The 21319-nt window shown below is 41.9% G+C and overlaps 1 protein-coding gene across 6 annotated transcripts in view; it reads right to left on the minus strand.

Moving 5' to 3' along the window:
• The window catches only part of ATP2B2 (ATPase plasma membrane Ca2+ transporting 2), a 347317-nt gene that overhangs the window by 50543 nt on the left and 275455 nt on the right, over window positions 1-21319 (minus strand). For all 6 annotated transcript variants that reach the window (XM_024193613.2, XM_024193612.2, XM_024193610.2 and 3 more), the window contains 2 exons: window positions 17933-18112; window positions 16736-16823 (listed from right to left, as the gene is read on the minus strand). In XM_024193613.2, coding sequence (XP_024049381.2) covers window positions 16736-16823; window positions 17933-18112 — 268 coding nt within the window. The remainder of the gene's footprint in view (window positions 1-16735; window positions 16824-17932; window positions 18113-21319) is intronic.

Raw genomic sequence — 21319 nt, forward strand, 5'->3', positions numbered from 1 at the left:
AAGAGGATCCTAACAGGAGCGGGAAAGAATCCACTGATTGAGCTTCATGTGGGAAGAAATGATACGGCTAGATTCTCGCTGGAACGTATCAAGGGAGACTATGCCAGGCTGGGAAAGAGGCTTAAGGAAATCAAGGCTCATGTGATCTTCAGTGGGATTCTGCCCGTTTCTAGAGCAGGGCAACAAAGGTGTGACAAGATTATGATGATCAACAGATGGCTCAGGCAGTGGTGCTATAAGGAGGGCTTTGGGATGTATGGCCACTGGGAGGCATTCATGGACAGAGGACTGTTCTCTCGGGATGGACTTCACCTGAGTAGGGAGGGAAATAGACTTTTAGGATAGAGGCTGGCACAACTGATTAAGAGAGCTTTAAACTAGGAATTTGGGGGACATGTCCAGGTAATCTCCACGCCAGATTTTAACATTGTGAGGGAAGAAAACGAAGTAAGAAAGGATACAACTGTGGGTAGGAGAATGCCCTTAAGGAGGAAGGGTAGTGTAGATACCAGTCTAATATGTGATACTGGTGGTAAAATGTCAGTGCCTAATCGGGTAAAGAATGTGAGCGAAGCCAAACAGCAAAAATTAAGATGTTTGTACACCAATGCAAGCGTAGGTAACAAAATTGAGAAGCTAGAGTTATTGGTGCAGGAAGTGAAACCAGATATTATAAGGATAACAGAAACAAGGTGGAATAGTAGTCATGACTGGAGTACAGGTACTGAAGGGTATGTGCTGTTTAGGAAAGACAGAAATAAAGGCAGAGATAGTGGAGTAGCATTGTATATCAATGATGAGATGGACTGTAAAGAAATAAGAAGGGATGGAATGGATAAGACTGAGTCTGTCTGGGCAAAAATCACATTGGGGAAGAAATCTTAGAGCCTCCCCTGGGATAGTGGTTGGGGTGTGCTATAGACCACCGGGATCTGATTTGGATATGGATAGAGACCTCTTTAATGTTTTTTAATGAAGTAAATACTAATGAGAATTGTGTGATCATGGGAGACTAACTTCTCAGCTATAGACTGGAGGACATATGCTAGTAATAATAATAGGGCTCAGATTTTCCTGGATGCGATAGCTGATGGATTCCTTCACCAAGTAGTTGCTGAACCAAGAAGAGGAGATGCCATTTCAGATTTGGTTTTGGTGAGTAGTGAAGACCTCATAGAAGAAATGGTTGTAGGGGACAACCTTGGTTCAAGCAATCATGAGTTAATTCAGTTCAAACTAAATGGAAGGATAAACAAAAATAGAAAGGGCTAACTTAAAAAAATTAAGGAAATTAGTTAGAGAAGTGGATTGGACTGAAGAACTTGTGGATCTAAAGGTGGAGGAGGCCTGGAATTACTTCAAGTCAAAGTTGCAGAAACTATCAGAAGCCTGCATCCCAAGAAAGGGGAGAAAATTCATAGGCAGGAGTTGTAGACCAAGCTGGATGAGCAAGCATCTCAGAGAGGTGATTAAGAAAAAGCAGAAAGCCTACAAGGAGTGGAAGATAGGAGTGATTAGCAAGAAAAGCTACCTTATTGAGGTCAGAACATGTAGGGGAAAAGTGAGAAAGGCCAAAAGCCATGTAGAGTTGGACCTTGCATAGGGAATTAAAACCAATAGTAAAAAGTTCTATAGCCATATAAATAAGAAGAAAACAAAGAAAGAAGAAGTGGGACTGCTAAACACTGAGGATGGAGTGGAGGTTAAGGATAATTTAGGCATGGCCCAATATCTAAACCAGGGGTCGGCAACCTACGGCACGAGTGCCAAACACGGCACGTGAGCCGATTTTGAGTGGCACGCAGCTCCCTGCCGCAGTCCCGACCCCCAGCCCCACTTAGCCCCCCCGCCGACTGCTCTCCCCTGCGGGGGCAGGAGGCAGAAGCTTGGTTCTGCAGCAGCCAAGCTTCCCCCTCCCCCGCTTCTTCCCCGAGCATGGTGCTTTCCTGCCCTCCTCCTCTCCATCCCTGCGCCAATCAGCTGATGGCCCTAGCGAGGGGGAAGAGTGGCAGCGTGCACACAGCTCCGTAGAGGATGCAGAGAGAGGTAGGAATGGAGCCTGGGGGAAGGGGGTGGAACAGGGCATATCCCTTCCAGCCCCCTGCCCTGAGTGGCACTCAGGGCAGGGGGCTGGGAGCACCCCCACGAGCCAAGCACCCCAGCCTTCTGCCCTGCATCCCCCACACACCCCAGCCCTCTGCCCTGAACCCCACCCCAACACACACCTGGCCTTCTGCCCTGCACCCCCCACAGCCCACAGCCCTCTGACCTGACCCCTCCCCCCCCCCCCCGAGGTCTAGGGTCGCGGCCATAGGCCCTGCTCAGCCCGCTGCTGGACTAGGTGAACAGAACCCCAGGCTGGCAGTGAGCTGAGCAGGCTGGTGGCATAAGATCAGCATTTTAATTTAATTTTAAATGACGCTTCTTAAACATTTTGAAAACCTTGTTTACTTTACATACAATAGTTTAGTTATATAATATAGACTTATAGAAAGAGACCTTCTATGTTAAAATGTATTACCGGCACGCGAAACCTTAAATTAGAGTGAATAAATGAAGACTCGGCACACCACTTCTGAAAGGTTGCCGACCCCTGATCTAAACAAATACTTTGCCTCAGTCTTTAATGAGGAGCTTAGGAATAATAGCAGGATGACAAAAGGGAATGAGGATATGGAGGTAGATATTACCACATCCTAGGTAGAAGCCAAACTTGAACAGCTTAATGGGACTAAATCGGGGGGCCCAGATAATTTTCATCCAAGAATATTAAAGGAACTGGCACATGACATTGCAAGCCCATTAGCAAGACGTTTTTAATGAATCTGTAAACTCAGGGGTTGTACCATATGACTGGAGAATTGCTAACATAGTTCCTATTTTTAAGAAAGGGAAAAAAAGTGATCCGGGTAACTACAAGCCTGTTAGTTTGACATCTGTAGTATGCAAGGTCTTGGAAAAAAATTTGAAGGAAAAAGACGTTAAGGACATTGAGGTCAATAGTAACTGGGACAAAATACAACATAGATACAAGGTAGATCGTGCCAAACCAACATGATCTCCTTCTTTGAGAAGGTAACAGATTTCTTAGACAAAGGAAACACAGTGGATCTAATTTACCTCGATTTCAGTAAGGCATTTGATATGGTTCCACATGGGGAATTATTAGTTAAATTGGAAAAGACGGTGATATGAAAATTGAAAGGTGGATAAGGAATTGGTTAAAGGGGAGACTACAATGGGTCATACTGAAAGGTGAACTGTCAGGCTGGAGGGAGGTTACTAGTGGAGTTCCTCAGGGATCGGTTTTGGGACCAATCTTATTTAATCTTTTTATTACTGACCTTGGCACAAAAAGTGGGAGTCTCCTAATAAAGTTTGTGGATAAAGAGAAGGACGGGGATATCATACAGGAAGATCTGGATGACCTTGTAAACTGGAGTAATAGTAATAGGATGAAATTTAATAGTGAAAAGTGCAAGGTCATGCATTTAGGGATTAATAAAAAGAATTTTTGTTATAAGGTGGGGACTCATCAGTTGGAAGTAACAGAGGAGGAGAAGGACCTCGGAGTATTGGTTGATCACAGGATGACTATGAGCCGCCAAAGTGATATGGCCGTGAAAAAAGCTAATACGGTCTTGGGATGCATCAGGTGAGGTATTTCCAGTAGAGATAAGGAGGTGTTAGTACCTTTATACATGGCACTGGTGAGACCTCATCTGGAATACTGTGTGCAGTTCTGGTCTCCCATGTTTAAGAAGGATGAATTCAAACTGGAACAGGTACAGAGAAGGGCTACTAGGATAATCCGAGGAATGGAAAACCTGTCTCATGAAAGAAGACTCAAAGAGCTTGGCTTGTTTAGTCTAACCAAAAGAAGGCTGAGGGGAGATATGATTGCTCTCTATAAATATATCAGAGGGATAAATACCAGGGAGGGAGAGGAATTATTTAAGCTCACTACCAATGTGGACACAAGAACAAATGGATATAAACTGGCCATCGGGAAGTTTAGACTTGAAATTAGACAAAGGTTTCTAACCATCAGAGGAGCGAAGTTCTGGAACAGCCTTCCAAGGGGAGCAGTGGGGGCAAAAGACATATCTGGCTTCAAGACTAAGCTTGATAAGATTATGGAGGGGTTGGTATGATGGGATAGCCTAATTTTGGCAATTAATTGATCTTTGATTATTCGCAGTAAATATGCACAATGGCCTGTGATGGGATGGTCGATGGGGTGGGATCTGAGTTACTACAGAGAATTCTTTCCTGGGTGTCTGGCTGGTGAGTCTTGCCCACATGCTCAGGGTTTAGCTGACTGCCATATTTGGGGTCGGGAAGGAATTTTCCTCCAGGGCAGATTGGCGGAGACCCTGGGGGTTTTTCGCCTTCCTCTGCAGCGTGGGGCACAGGTCACTTGCTAGAGGATTCGCTGCACCTTGAAGTCTTTAAACCATGATTTGAGGACTTCAATAGCTCAGACATAGGTTAGGGGTTTGATACAGGAGTGGGTGAATGAGATTCTGTGGTTTACATTGTGGAGGAGGTGAGATTAGACGATCATGATGGTCCCTTCTGACCTTGACGTCTATGACTCTATGAATATGCTATATCTTTAATATTAAAGGTGATACTAATTCACTAATAAGGCTTATTGTTGTTATTAATCATTGAGATATCATTTAAGACAATGTTTTATTACAGACTGCAAATAGGAATTCCGTCACACTGAGGCGTATTGTGCTAGATCAGACACTGAATGAGCCCAAAGGAGATATAATAGCCTGGCGCCTAACTATACAAAAATAACCATTCCCCTAAATGACCAAATGAAGGAGGACACTGTCCAGATAAAGGGTAACATTTACAGAAGCATTTGAGCGACTTAGGAGTCTAACTCTCCTTTTCAAAAAAACACTTACACACCGAGGCATTGAGTCCATTGATTTTCAATGAGATGGAAGCACTTTTGACAATTTTACCCAACATCCATAGACTGTATTTCAAAACTAGTGTTTTCTCCTCCTCCCATTGAAGAATGGGAGTTTTATCACCAATTTAAATGTAAGAAGAATCAGATGCAAAGTCTTTATTTGTGTTAACAACTTCCCAGATTATTAAAACTAGCTTTTATTTTAACTGATTTTACTTTAACCTTTCCACTTAAACCAGCTTGGATGGTGAAACTAGATGAGTCAGTTTAAATCCCCCTCAGAGACCCACTTCTGCCATTCTCCTGCAGTACTTCTAGTTGGCTTGCATAAGTAATCCCTACTATTTGTTCCCATTTCCTTGGTCTCTGTTGTCATTTCTGTCATCTTAATGTGATGGAAGGTGACTGACCCATCATGGATGCTACCATAAATTAATAAATACAAAGTTTCATTAGTTTTTTTATAGTTGATTATGTTTCTTTTGTCATACTCTAGTGTAGTGTTTCTCAAAATGCAGGGCACATCCATAAAGGACTAGCTGGGGGCTGACAGGTAAGGGAGGGCTGAACTCCTCTCTCAGTTGCTGTTCTTTCATTTAAAAAAAAAAAGTTTCTAGTTACTGTAATTAAATATTCAAAACATGAAGAGAATTATACCTGAGTTTGCAGAGAGCCTGAAACAATAACTGGGATGTGAAATGTCCAGTCCATTTCAATGAGAGCTTAGTCAAATGCATATAATGGTATTTTATATGTAAACATTATTAACTGTGTCACTGCCCAACAAAGCACGGAACGTGAACTTCCAGTGTGATGCTGTGGCCAATTGGGCTAATGCGATCCTTGGATGCATGAATAGAGGATTCTCAAGAAATAGAGAGGTTATTTTACTTCTGTATTTGGCACTGCCGTGGCCTCTGTCAGAAAACTGTTTCTAGTTCTGGTGTCCACAATTCAAGAAGGATGTTGAAAAACTGGAGAGGGTTCAGAGAAGAGCCACAAGAATGATTAAAGGATTAGAAAAGATGCCTTATAGTGAAAGATTCAAGGAACAAAATTTAGCAAGTTTAACAAAGAGAAGATTAAGGGGTGACTTGATCACAGTCTTAAAGTACCTACATGGGGAACAAATATTTGAAAATGGGCTCTTCAATCTAGCAAAGAAAGGTATAACACGAGGAACTTGAAGTTAGACAAATTCACACTGGAAATAAGATACATTTTTAACAGTGAGAGTAATTAACCATTAGAATAATTTACCAAAGCTCATGGTGTATTCCCCATCACTGGCAATTTTTAAAATCAAGATTGGATGTTTTTTTTTTTCTAAAGGTTATGCTCTAGGAATTATTTTGGGAAAGTTCTATGGCCTGTGTTATACAAGAGGTTAGATTAGATGATCACAATGGTCCCTTCTGGCATTGGAATCATGAATCTGTGAAAAAAGACAACTGTCATAATATGAAGATCTTACACCTGTGTTTCCCAAAGGGGAGGGAAGCAGAAGCTATATAAATTAAAGAGAAAGGCCCTTAGCAACACATGTTGGAATTGTAGGGGGCATGACTGGTTTAATTGTCCTGATCGGGAACTCTGCTTGCAAATGTTGGGAATACACTGCACTTAAATACTGCTGCAGTGTTTGGGTTTCCAAAACATCAGGGTAAAATTTAAATGAAAAAAAAAAAAATTTCAATTGAAAAATCTCACAAAAAAAAAAAAAAAAAAAGAGAGAGACCATGTAAATATTTCTGTTCACAGTCAGTTTTGTAGCCCTGAAATTACATTTGTTTGTATTTCATTAACAAACAGGGTCTAGACTACCTGGAAGTTTCCCTTTTCACCACATGAACCTAATCCCTTTTATTTTACACTAATCCAGTCTCATAATACTACTTTTATGTATTATGTTTCATAATAAAGATGCTGAAGGAGAACTCAATGATTAATCGTTAATACATCATTAATACATTTTCCATAGTGTGCTATGGTTAAAAATACCTACGTTCAGCTGGAATTATTTGTGACTACTCAGTTTATAGAAAAAAGGAAGCATTTTAATGCACTTTTAATTTAATTACATTTATTTCAATAGGTATTGAAATCTTAGCAAGGTTTCAGACTTTCACAATGGTTATGAAAGTCTATCAGTCCAGGTACAAATCTGCTAACATCTACCCTTACCAGGGGGGAAATTATAATGAAAAAATTAGTATTTAAAAACAAACAAAATAATATTACTTGTGCTCCCTTCCGGCCTTAAACTCTATGATCTGTGAACTGGAATGTTGAGACTCTTGTAGAATTAACCACAGACATACGGAATCTTCTAAAGCTGTAAACAAAGGGAAATAAGTTCCAAGGATGGTCATTGTATTGCCTAGCAGAACTATATTTGTTTCCCTTCCTAATCTGCATCTGGTCCTGTCTCACAACTGGTGTATGGCATGCAATTCCCATCTTTTCTTCATGATCTCATTAAAATGGAACACAGTGGTACCTTGGAGAAAAAGCCTCTTTATTTATATCATGGCTAAACCAGAATAGTTCACCCTTTTAGGTGTTAGATCAATAAACCAATAGAATGCAACCAGAGAAAAAGAGGTCATTCCGCAATGCCAATGGTTCTGATGATGTCATGGAACAATATAATCATGTGGTGTCAATGAAACTGAACTATATAAGATGTAGGGCCAAGGTAGAGAAGAAGAATGTCAGTGGTATGAAACACAGTCCAAGTCCATTGCATACTTGCATAGACTCTTTAGAGGAATACACAGCTTCTGTGAAGGATATGTGAAGAACTTTCCTTCTCATTCAATCAGCAGAAAAATCATGACAAAACTGGTCCAAATAGCAAAACCGCCAGTAACTTGGATCCCATAAAAGACAATCATCATACCCCAGGGTATACCTTTGTGAAAAGCTCTCAAATATTGGATAAACTATCTGGGGTAGATGATCCCAGATTGGGGAGCAATAACCATCCCACCACTCTTGATAAAGTTGAGGCGTATCATACACCTAAAAGCATTGAAAGCTCTGAGTAGCGTACTGCCACTCCTTCCAGAGTCAATTATTGTTCCTCTAGACCAGGGATCGGCAACCTTTCAGAAGTGGTGTGCCAAGTCTTCATTTATTCACTCTGATTTAAGGTTTCGCATGCCAGTAATACATTGTAACGTTTTAGAAGGTCTCTTTCTATAAGTCTATAATATATAACTAAACTATTGTTGTATGTAAAGTAAATAAGGTTTTTAAAATGTTTAAGAAGCTTAATTTAAAATTAAATTAAAACGCAGAGCCCCCCGGACTGGTGGCCAGGACCTGGGCAGTATGAGTGCCACTGAAAATCAGCTCGCGTGCCGCCTTCGGCACATGTGACATAGGTTGCCTACCCCTGCTCTAGACTTACTAAAAGTCAGAAAAGAGCAACTAGGCTAAAATCATCACTGAAGGCAATCTTCCAACCTTCCTGAAGGATGCAATCATCTGTCCCTTTCTCAAGAAACCAACAATTCCCGTCTGCATTGAAATGACATTTCACTTGTCTACAAATCACGTAACTTTAGTATAAGGACTAGAAAGGGAGCTGAAGTATATTGACTCTTCCGGTGGCATTTGCCTAAGACAAACTGTAACTGAAAATTCTGTAACTGAATTTTGAGACTAGTGAGAGGCTGGGGAGAAAGGTATTTCAAGATAAATAGGCTTTGATGTTTCCTGACTAAGCAAAAAAAAACAAAAAACAAAAACCTCAGAGGAGGTAAAAATGTAAAATGATTAAAAGAAAAATTTTCCTTGCTAGGACCTATCACAGCACTTCTCTTTCTCGCTAATGCTTCTGGAAGAAAAAGTACTCTTTTCACCAATTTCCATGAGGCTATGATTTCTTGACCTCCAGATGGTTGAAGTTACTAGGATCTGCTAGTCAAACTGCTAGTCAATACTGACGAATTTCAGTTGACTAAAATTTGATATATACTAGAACTTGAATAAATGATTAATTTATTCTGATTTCTATAAGGTCTAATGATTAGTTTGTGTTTCAATGTGTGCAGTGATTTGCTTTGGATATAACCAAATAAGCAACACCATTAGCTCTTACTATTTAGTTATTTACACTTCTTTCTTCACCTTCTTGTTATTAACACATCCTTTAACGTTCATCTAATAATTTTTGAAGATACTTTTAAAAACCCAGCACTGAAGCAGTTAGTCTCTCGAACCCACCGTTCCTTTGCAAAGTACTGAAAACCAAATTCCATCACCACCTGACATCTGCCAACATCCTGGGCCCCTCAAAGTGAAAGCATGGCAAGGATAAAGTGCATTAGCCGCTGACCTCTCAGTGGTAATGAACTGAGACCTAACCTCAATGCTTATATGATTCTACTACCTCTTTTCTGCCTCCATAGGTTGATTGCAAGGTCCTGCTAACTCACTGGCAAGGTTTAGCAGGAGTGGACTTGAAGGCTTCAATCATTCCTCTGAAAAACAACCCAGACTACTGTGATAAACAGCTCCTTATCCTCCAGAACACTTAGATGCAGCATCCTGTAAAGATCAAGACTTTTTAATCTTATTTTGAACATTTGCATGTGATGTCATGGTGATGCACACTGTTATCGCCAATACCCATCTTTACATCTTCACTTAAACATATACCACTAATGCCATTACAAAGATGTGTCAAATGCCAGTGAGAGATAAGCACATGGACGAAAAACAGCTAGATCAGACTTAACCCAGGTAAGACTAAAGTGATTTGGTAGGAAAATAGAAATACTGTGAGTAGCCTGCAGGACATTGATTTTCTACCTTCATCAAGGGCATCTGCCTACCATTCGACAAATTAGCACCAAATATTGGGGACTTACAGAGCTAATCCTAGTTACTGATAGCCACAGTGGTGAAAACTAAGAAACTGAGAAACTAACACTTCCTTTTGGACTAGTACCTACCACAGTTATCCCTTTGCTTGTCAATTTCCACATTAAACCATTAACATTCACTCTACCTGGCACTGAAGGTGGAGACTCCAGCTTCCAAAGCACACAGTAGACCATTTCCCAATCACCCATAGCACTTCAGACCAGTGCTCAGAACCCTTTACTGTTTCATCATTCACTAATAGAGCCAATCAAGTTTCTGGTCTACAGCTTAAAGCTCCCATTGGGCAGGGACCAATTCTCCATTCATGACCTGCCTGGACAGCTGCACTCATCTAAGACAATGCAGTTGAGGGTGAAGCTCACAAGAGTTGGCAGTCAGGGATCTTTCGTGGAGAGCCAGTGATTGTGAAATGGCCTATAACAGGAGACCAGCATGAGCCATTTTCAGTACAAGATCAAAATCGACTGGTTTGCAAAAGTCTCCCTTCATAATTGAAGAAAAAGAATTAATAATAAATATATTTGTATAAAGAAAATAAGGACAAAAGCAGGCTCACGCCAAGAAAAGGTGATGAGGCCACTGTTTGCAAACCTTATTTATGGTACTGTGTTTATAGGGGCTGTTACAGTGATCAGTGAAGAATATCGATAGGGTTTGGAACCTGATTCAGAGAATGGGCGCTTCATTACAACTCCATTGGTTCCCAGTTGCTATAAGAATATATTTTGATTTCAAATGCTCACTTTTAGAGTCAGAAAAACAGTTTATGGCGAACAGCTTTAGTCCAGTCAGATGCTTACATAGAGAGTTTTAACTCACAGCTCCACAGGATATGGAAGAAGAACTCCAAGAGTCATGTGGTTTCCCAAACTATCTCCTCTTACATATCTCTGATCCGAACCCCTCAACATGATCTGTATTCAGCCATAAGCATCTACTACTCCAATACAGGACAACAAGATCTCATATACAACTTAAAATGAAATATATCAACTCACATGTCTCCTCGGCTTCAAGGAGCTGTTAGATCAAATCCCCTCTGGATCATATTACAGAGAATATTAGTTAGCAAGTGTGTCTTCCATTTCATCTACAAGTAAACCCCTTTCCACCTACTGCTTAGATCAAAAGCATCGACAAGTGGAGCCTCAGGTTTCACTTCATTGCAGCATAAATGCCACGTTATTTTAATGCATCTCATTAGCAATGCCACCCTTAGAGTTATCTGTAAGATACTGTTTGTTTTAAAAGAACAGAACAGATTGGGATTTAGTTGTCCCTTCTCATGTCTGCCAATAACCTGAAAACAATGAGAGACAAGCAGGGCCGGCTCCAGGGTTTTGGCCGCCCCAAGCAGCCAAAACAAAACAAAAAACAAAACAAAAAGCCGCGATCGCGATCTGCGGCGGCAATTCGGCGGGAGGTCCTTCACTCCCAGGCGGAGTGAGGGACCGTCCGCCGAATTGCCGCCGAATACCTGGACCTGCCGCCCCTCTCCAGAGCGGCCACCCCAAGCACCTGCTTGAGAAGCTGGTGCCTGGAGCCGGCCCTGGAGACAAGGAATGCTAGAAATATGAAGATGCAAAGCACACTTATCTTTAGGTACTATTGGTCCAGTATGATGGATCACCCAATACATATTTCTTATATTTTACAAATTTAATACAAACAATTGTATTAAATATATCTTCTAAAATTATTTGCTCAGCTCATGTCAACCTTTAAAATTTAGCTACATTTCCTAACTTTTAAACTTTTACAGGCTCTTGGTTAATAAAATAATAATTTAGAGCTTTTACTTAAATGGAAACTTGAAATAAATTCATTGAAAAATAGTTAAAATTAGTCACAGTTAAAACCCTTTTTCCCACAAGGCCCACTGTCAATTATTGTGGTTTTACAATCACATCACATTTTTTTTTACTCTGCTGCTATGTGAATGACTCTCAGATGTAATAGGGGAAACTGACTGACTATAGAGAGAACAGTGAAACTGACTTTTACAAGAGTACTTTCAAATCTAGAAGTATACTGACAAAAATATAGAAAATAATTTTTCCTCTAGTATCTTTCAGTTTTGTTTTAGGACCTGGATCCTGCAAACATACTCATGTGAGTTGTCCCATGGACTATTCACATGCAAAAAGTTAAGTGTTTAAGTGTGTGCAGACTTAGGCCCTTGGGGCGGGGGGGGGGGCGTAACTTGTAACAACAGTGGGTACATTTTCAGACAACTGTGATATTTAAGTGGCTGGTGCTCCAATATAAAAAATACATACTATTAGAATGAAACAGAAAAGAATATGACTGCAGAGCCTTATCCTGCAATCAGATCAGCAGATGCAGACACTTGAACCCATGCAGAACCCTCTGATTTCAATAGGGCTGGAGCAGACACCCATTTGGGAACATACAATTACAAGACTGAGGCCTTAAAGGGTAAGCTCAAGGCACCGAGGAGCTGCTACATGTTATATAAAGAATACATATTATAAAATACACACACACACACACACACACACACAGGATTCATTTCTAGATTGAAATAAATTTTATCTTCATGTCCAAGAAAAAAACTTCTCAAACCTATTTTGGAAGCTGAAAACTCTAGTGCCTTGGAGCAGCCTTACATATATAACAAAGCAGTGTCTTCCCAACTTGAAATGCTGAATTATGCCTTTCTGAGTCTCAACATTACAAAAGAACAAAAATGTATAATAAAAGTGTCTTATGCTACATAAAAATGATTTTTGATGGGCAGGATTGTGGCAGTGAAATAAAAAAGTGCTCCCTCCCTCCGGCAGCTGTATGTCATTAAAAATTAAATATGAAAGTTTGTTTTGTGATGTGTGTTTTTAGCCCTAGAGCGAACCTAATGCATCAAAGAGAAAACTCGCTCTATCCCCCAAGTGACTGAGAAACATGTACTTCAGAGCAAGAGGACCAGAACTAGTGAACATTTAAATAATTTCCTGTAACTTTTAAGGGCCCTTAAAGTGTTATAACCCAAAAACATTTCACAGCAATGTAGAGCTGCTCTTAAACTGCATTGGATAATATAATTGTTTTTTCATTTGACCTCATCATCATCTCTCAAATGTTACCAACAATACCAGTTATATAAGGTATTCTGCAATGAAATATCTCTTTCAAAATCTCATACTGCACATACAGTAAATCTTGTTAATATTTTGTTGCTTACTACTCTTCAACTCTGTTGATTTTCCTCTTAGGGGAAAATCCTGCATGATTCACTCACACAGGCAGTCTCCAACAATTTATTTACTTGATTTTATGACACTCCCAATACACACTTCCATTAGAATTTAGAGCCATGCACCTATATTAGGCTCTAGGGTAAGCTTCTGTCTTGCATCTTAGAAGTGCAGCACAGAACTTGTGAGGGCTTCAAGCCACCTTTGCACCCTTGCAATGTTGGGCTGTTCTGGGGGCCTAAACAGCACCTGGCATAATTTAGTCCTGAAAAGCTAAGCTACAGCTGCTTGTATCCATCTTCTGAGAAGCAGCAGTGAAGCCCAGAGTACACATCATGCTGCAAGGGGAGGAATAGCTCAGTGGTTGGAGCATTGGCCTGCTAAACCCAGGGTTGTGAGTTCAATCCTTGAGGGGGCCATTTAGGGATCTGGGGCAAAATCACTACTTGGTCCTGATAGTGAAGGCAGCGGGCTGGACTCAATGACCTTTCAAGGTCCCTTCCAGTTCTAGGAGATGGGATATCTCCATTGCCACCCCCAACACATTCCCTATGCCTGGGTTAGAAGGGGATGAGGGAAGGGTCTTCAGAAGACAGTCTATGGCTATCAACTTCAGTTCCTGTGTCAGGGTAATTCTCTTCTAGCCAGAGCCAGGGCTTTAAGAGATCATTTACATCACATTCTGGCTCCTTTACCCAACATACTGAGGCTGGAGGGAGGGTGAGCATCGTTTTCAAAAGCACTTAAGTGACCTAGTTCATTTACAATGGGATGTATGCTCCCCAAAGTCATTTAGATGCTTTTCAAAATTCTACTCGAAGTTCCTGTGTCATCAGTTCAATATACAGGATAAAAGGACGGAGTCAGAAGCTATTTCTCACCCTGAATCTGAAAATACTTTAACAAAGATTAAATCAGAGCAACCACAAATGCCGCATAGCATATATACCAGCCTGTATCACAGCCATTCATCCCAACAGCCTGATTGTAGACATAGGCCTTGGAGTATGCCCTCAAGACCAACAGATTCAGATTTCAGACCAAGGAAGGCACTGGCTCCACAGTGGAGGGGCCTCCATGGACAACACCCTGCAAACAGCACCTCTCTTTTCCATGAAAGAGACTCCATCTTGAGTGCCTCCGCTGACTGCAGCTGTGGCAGTGGGGTGGGGAGTGCACTTTATAGGTCAAAACCAACTCCTAAATATACACCTGGAACCTGCAGACAGCCAGTGGGGATCAGGGAATTACATCAGTTTTATGCCAAAATGGAATCTGCTTTTTAAAACATGTAACCTTGCATGTAACAGCAAATGTGGCAGAACTTAGTCATGTGAATGGAATCAGTATAATGAAAAGACTCTCTTCCTAATGCACAGGTTATCAAACTGTGGGGCACCCCTCCCCTCTTGGGGGTCATGGAGGAAAGTTCGGGGGGGAGGGCGAGCAGCAACACCGGGTGGCTTGTGTCAGCCACATAGTGGGGCCCAGGCGAGGGAGCACCATCTCCACACCCTCACTCACCTCAGCAAGCCACCTCTGGTGCTGGCTCTGCCCCCAGAGACCGTCAAACGTGCCTTCCCCCACCCTGGAAATCTGAGGGGGGAGGGGCAGGTATTGGCCCTGCCCTAGCAGTGCAGCCTGGATGCAAGGTAGAAGGAAGCAGCCCACTGCTGAGGAAGCCTGGGCTGTGCCATTGGTAAGTATCGGTGTATTTGAAACTTAAAGGTATAGGTAATTTAATTCAAATTGTGTTAAGGTCTCTGTTAGATTTATGAGCAGGCTATCAAGCATACTTCTTTATGTGTATTTTTGTCTGGGGGGGGGCACAACCAAAAATTGTTACTTAAAGAGGGGGCTCAGCTTAAAAAGTTTAAAAACCACTCTCCTAATGAGCTCAGCAAGAAGAGCTCTTACCCTTGTATTGCTGGTTTTAGGTAAGTTTGAATATATGTATTTTAAATTGTGGGTTATTTTTAATCAACTCGTTTTTGTTTACTTTATGGACAGCTGCATACAAATATCAAAAATCTACAGCTCCTCTCTCATTCACAACGGTTAGTTCTTCCTACTTCTTATTAAGTACCTCTTACTTGCATACATGCTCTTCCAGTCCCAGTCAGTGCCACATTCTAATCAAACTGAAAAGCCACAATGAAAATATTGACAAGCAAGCACTAACAAGAAGTCAATGAATCACATTTTAATGAATCCACATTTGTATTTCCACCACTCCTGCGAGAGAAACTTCCTTTGTTATTTCCAGTTAGACTACAAAGACAACAGACGTGACTACCTGGGAAACCATGTCTGCCACTCTAGAGAAGAGGAGGGGTAAGGAGACAGGCAGTAAAAGAGTATGGGTATGCCCAGGCATGGGCGATCACTTCATAGGAACACTAATTCACAGGAAATATGGAGGATGCATTGTATCTGTTTTCATATTCAAAACACCTGTATGAAGTAAACAAAAGCTGGTTTAAAATGAAACCACTTTAACCTACATGTGTTAAATACATGTTGAAATTTTGCTGAGAACCACATTAGAAAGCAAGTGCTTTTCCTACGAATTCAGCAGTCAACCTGCAAACTCAGCCACAGAAAGAAATGTCAAAACTTGCACAGGTGGCCTTTCAGTAAATTCCCTTGTCCTGTTCATCAACGCTAAATTGCCTACCCAGCATTTGATAGAATGATTATCCTTAAGGTACTGTATTATTTGATTCATCTTATTGATGATGTAAAGGGAAGTTTAAGTGACTTCCCCCAGGTCACAGAAGTCATCAGTGGCAAAGCTGGAAACAGAACACTACCTCATAGCGCAGTGCTCCAATCATTAGACAACACGCCTGTATTACAAAAGAAGACAAATAAAAAACTCTCCATTTTTGTTGAGTTTCCTCTCCCCTCCCTTCCCTTCTCTCCTCTCTCATAGGTTTCTCCTCACCTCCCCCATATTTCCCTCTGTTTCTACCCTATCACTAAGGCCTTGTCAACACTGGAAAGGGCTTGCTGGTATAGGTATAGTGGTAAACCCTCCTAATGTAGACACAGTTTATACAAGCCAAAGAGTGCATTTTACTGATACCGCTTTCTCAAACAAAATAAGCTATCTCCACAAAAACAACGAGGAGTCCAGTGGCACCTTAAAGACTAACAGATTTATTTGGGCATAGGCTTTTGTGGATAAAAAACCCACTTCTTCAGATGCATGGAGTGAAAATTACAGATACATGCATATATATTGGCACATGAAGAGAAGGGAGTTACCTTACAAATGGAGAACCAATGTTGAAGGCCAATTCAGTTTTTGTGGATACAGACTAACACGGCTACCCCTTTAGGGCCACAAAAATCATTTTATTATATCTACATAACTGCATCAATATTAGGGCTTTTGCTAGTAGAGAAATGTTGTTAAACAATCACATCCCTGACCAACAATTGATCTACTAGCAAAAGTTTCTAGCACAGACCTGGCCTAATTCTCTGATGAGTGAAACAATTGTGACATGAGAAATAACACAGCTAGCTCCTGCTCCTCCTCTTCCTCCCTCCACTCTGCCCTACCAACAGTACATTGCTGTGTGTCTGGATTGTAATATCAAAAACAAGTACATTAGGTGACACCATTAGACAACCATGGCTATTATAAATAATCACACACATACAGATTATTTGCACTCACCTTTCACCAAAGTGTGTTTGTCTGTGGGAGATGAGCGAGCAAGTACTCGTAGTTTTGGCCAGATCTTGTCAATACGTTCTTGCTCAATCTGAAAATAATAATACAATCACCAGCCTGTTGTAAGCAAATCTGGATCTTTGTTTTGCTGCCTAGAAATGTTTTCACTTTTCACACTGAAAACTGGTATGAAAGGAGAATCAGCCCCTATACTGGTAATCTGGAGCCACCGCTCTCCAAAATGATGGGCCAAATGACGGTAACAGCCAGCACTACTGGTAGGGTAGGTAGGGCCATGAGACACTGAATCCCCCACACTGTCTTACTGAATTGCCTCGATTGCTGGCTGAAGTAGGTACGATTCACGGTAGGGACAGAAGTTGCCTTTTTATTGCCTTACAGAATCGCTCCACTCCAGAATGTGACTCTAAAAGTAGCAAGGTGGAGTTCTGTATCTGCAGGGTCTCAAGGCTCCCAGATCGAGTGTGCTCAGTCTACAAGTAGAAAGATGTTTGTTTGCTAGCCTTGCCAACTCTAGCTGGGATCTGGAAACCCAGCTGAGTTCTTCATCTCACACATCACCACCAAGAGAAAAGGTTCTGCAGGCCAGATTGTGCCCTCAGTGTCCAACAAGCAAACCTTATATGTTCTGCCCTCATGTTGTCTCAGTAGGTTTGCTTGGGTGTAACCACTTATGTAGTCTCATCTGAGAATGGAGCCACATTTTAAGTGAGACTTGATGCGAGAAGTCAGAGCTCCAGCTAAGAAGCAGCATTTAGAGGCTGACTCTGTATGGCTGCCAGTTGCTAGTGAGCTCTGAGAGCCCTGCTGTTGGGTTTTTGGTTCGTTTGTTGGGGGGGAGGGTTAAAGAACTTTTCTGAATTTGTACTTTTTGAAACAGTCCGATATGGTTCAGAAAAGAGCTGAACTGGGTTAGCACTAATGTGACAGTGTCACTGATTAGATAACTCTCTGAGAAGTTAAATGTAACATGCTAGTTTATCAGAGGCAATTGAAATAACAAAGGAGCAGTGTTGGAAGTTGAACCATCCCTCCGGTCAGGCTGCTGGGCTGGTCGTTGTCTACTGAAGTGAGGGACATCACAATAGAAGAGAAATACAGTGTGTTCCTCCATCCTTCACTATAGTTTCTGAAACATAACATTGGGGAAAGTTACTTTATATTCAATTCATGAATTACCTCTCCCTTCTCATTTCGGATCCTCCTGTTAAACTCCTTTCCCTCTATGCAGAGAAAGTCTTCTCCTGGATGAATAATTCCACACTTTATTGCGATGGCACGAGCTGTATTGATGTTGTCCCCAGTGACCATGCGGACTGTAATTCCAGCTCGCTGGCACTTTCTTATGGCTTCTGGAACCTATAAACACAGTACAACATACATAAGCTGCTACGTTTTTTTTAATTGCCATATTTTTAAAGGTAAGCAATTCCTAGAGATAAAAATAGGATTTATAAAAAACCAACAAAATCATGGCACAGATCAGGACTGCCCATCTGAAGGTTACTCTCACAACTTGACCGAAGCCCCATAAGCTACCTCTAGTTTTTACTAAAAAGGAGTAGTTTGCAGCTGACTTAAGCCTTAGTATGGAGGTGCAGCCTGCTGAGATGCTGAGACTAGAGGTTTCAGCATGGAATGCTCCATTTGATCCAACAAGAACACCATTTCTTCCTTCCTTTTTCCTTCCGTGTTCTCCTCAGATATGACACATTGGTAAACAGACAATTTTAATAGAAATGTATTGATTTATAAGGATGAACTAAAGACATCGTTCTAAAATTATTTACAATTAATATATCCGTTCTTCAGAGGCGCGACAATGTTATTACATATATTCTGCCCCAACAAATCTTGGCTACATTGAATTAAAGTTGCAAGTACATATCATCGTTTTCCATGATTGCTAATTTTTTTCCAGAACATTTGAGTTAAAACAAAGTAGAAAACCAAGAAACTCGGAAGTAAGGCTGCAGTTTCACATGAAGTAGCTGATTTTGAATCTGAAGTATCCAAATTGAAAACAAAAAACAACAACCATGCACCACCAAGGAGGAGTTTTATAAATTGTTTCATACATACATGTTTGAGTCTATCACCACACTAACTGTAAGGCTGGTATGCAGAAATATGCTGTTTCTGTGTCTAATCATAGTTGGCAACCAACTGCCACATGAAGTCATAGAATTGACTGACCTTGATCTGAGGGCCACAAAGTTCCCCGCCCACCCGTTATCTTGAGCAGGGGAATCCTGATGCTGCAAAACCGTGAGTCTCACATCTGAAAATCCCTGTGTATGGTTGGGATCAAGGCTCCTCTCCTGCATAGACTAAGTGGTGCATAGCAGCGTGGTTCTCCGTGTGTCCAGGCTTTCTCCAGTCAATCCCCTCTGTCTTGCAAAAATAAGTTTGCACTAAATATCTGGCATATATATTTTTCCTTCAGTGTTGAAGGCCCTTTGTCTACACAGAATAAACACAGGGGTATGCACAGAACCCTGTCAGCCACTCATCCTCTATTTATGATGTCAAAATAGCTGGAATTTTATGCAAGGGTTTAAAAAGTGTTTAAATATCATTAAATATACTTTTGGAACAATGGTTTCTGTAATGATGAAATAACATACAGCTAAATGCTGGCTAGGATATGCAGGAATAGAGATGCTGACTTGCCCATTCCTTCTGCCTATGATGACTGCACCAGCCTGATAGATTCTGAGGATGTCATGCTATCTTGGGGGGAGGCATCATGGGGAGAAGTGGAGCTCGACAAAGGGAACGGAGTCCACTTACTACTAAAGACCCCTACTCTAGTCTTGGGGTATTAGGAGAGAAGAGTCTAGAATGGTGCCCTACTCTCCCTCCCCCAGATTAGATGTTTGATGCAACATCTTCCTTCTGACAACTCTATTTTGGGTTTTCTGCCAGTACAATTGCTCCATGCGGACTTTGAGTTCCCATTCAGCTGCGTGTCAGTCAGCTGAGGAGGTCAGCCCCTCCTGCATGCATTTAGAAGGCTCCGTGCATGTTTATGGCCTCTCCATCATCCTTAAAAATCTGGGACTGCACCCCAAGGAGGCGGGGCTTAATGGCTCTCCCAGAGTGGAAGATACATCTAGAGCTCCTTATGCCAGTTCACAGAGCATTAAATTTCTCCACAGCAAGGGGAGCTGCAAGACCATGATTTGGCCCATAAAGACAGCCAAAACAAAGTACATTGAGATAAAACACGATTCCCTGGAAATGAAATGAAAACTGACTTTTTTTCATTGTACATTTCTTCATCTTAGCAGCTATTTTTATTTAATAAAGAGATGCTTCTTTTCTAAAGTCCATGACACATATTGCAAAAGACTTTCAGTACTTAGTACACAAACATTTTAATTGGGTAACTGCACTTTTCAGATATTAAACAGCACAAATGTTCTATTACTTTTGATCAGTCTCTTGCTTCTAGTGGAAAATAAATTGACAGGGCTTCAGGAAATGCTGAAGAAGAGCACAGAGAAGCTGCCTAAATATTAATAAATTTGCTATAAATACCCAGTTGTGATGCTCTACTACCAAAATGATATTCAGAATCAAAAACATATGCAGAAATGCAACTTCATTATTCCAGCTGTGCACAATATGCTCCCATATATTATTTATTATTCAACTTATTAATTAAAAGTAAGGGAAATTCTACAAGAATGTATAGGCACTAAATACATCCAAACCTTCCTGGCAATGCATTAGAGCAGGGGTGGGCAAACTACGGCCCGGGGGCCACATCTGTCCCTTCAGATATTTTAATCTGGCCCTCGAGTTTCTACCAGTGAGCGGGATCCGGGGATTGCCCCGCTCCGGCGCTCCAGCTGGGGGCTTGTCCTGCTCCGTGCGTGCCGTGGCTCCCCATGGCTCCTGGAAGCAGTGGCATGTTCCCCCTCCAGCTCCTATGTGTAAGGGCAGCCAGTGGCTCCGCACGCCAAGCACCGTCCCCACAGCTCCCATTGGAAGCACGGCCAATAGGAGCTGCAGGGGCAGCGCGCCGAGCCGCGTGGCTGCGCCTCTGTGTAGGAACTGGAGGGGGGACATGCCGCTGCTTCTGGGAGCCGCTTGAGGTAAGCGCCACCTGGAGCCTACACCCCTGACCACCTCCCATGCCCCAACCCCCTGCCCCAGCCCTGATTCTCCTCCCACCTTCCGAACCCCTTGGTCCCAGCCCAGAACACCTTCCTGCACCCCAACCCCTCATCTCCAGCCCTAACACAGAGCCCGTACCCCTAGCCAGAGCCCTCACCCCCTGCACCCCAACACCCTGCCCCAGCCCAGAGCCCCCTCCCACACCCTGAACTCATTTTTGGCCCCACTCCAGAGCCCACCACCCCAGCTGGAGCCCTCACCCCCTCCCTCACCCCAACTCCCAATTTTGTGAGCATTCATGGGCCGCCATACAATTTCCATACCCAGATGTGGCCCTCGGGCCAAAAAGTTTGCCCACCCCTGCATTAGAGTCATGTGCATTTCTAGCACAATAAATAATTGTTTTTTGATTGTCATCTTGGAGGCAAAAAAAAAAAAAAA

The sequence above is a fragment of the Terrapene carolina genome, unplaced genomic scaffold, assembly GCF_002925995.2.
Source record: "Terrapene carolina triunguis isolate 2854851 unplaced genomic scaffold, T_m_triunguis-2.0 Scaffold232, whole genome shotgun sequence".
In the NCBI taxonomy this organism is placed as follows: domain Eukaryota; kingdom Metazoa; phylum Chordata; order Testudines; family Emydidae; genus Terrapene; species Terrapene triunguis.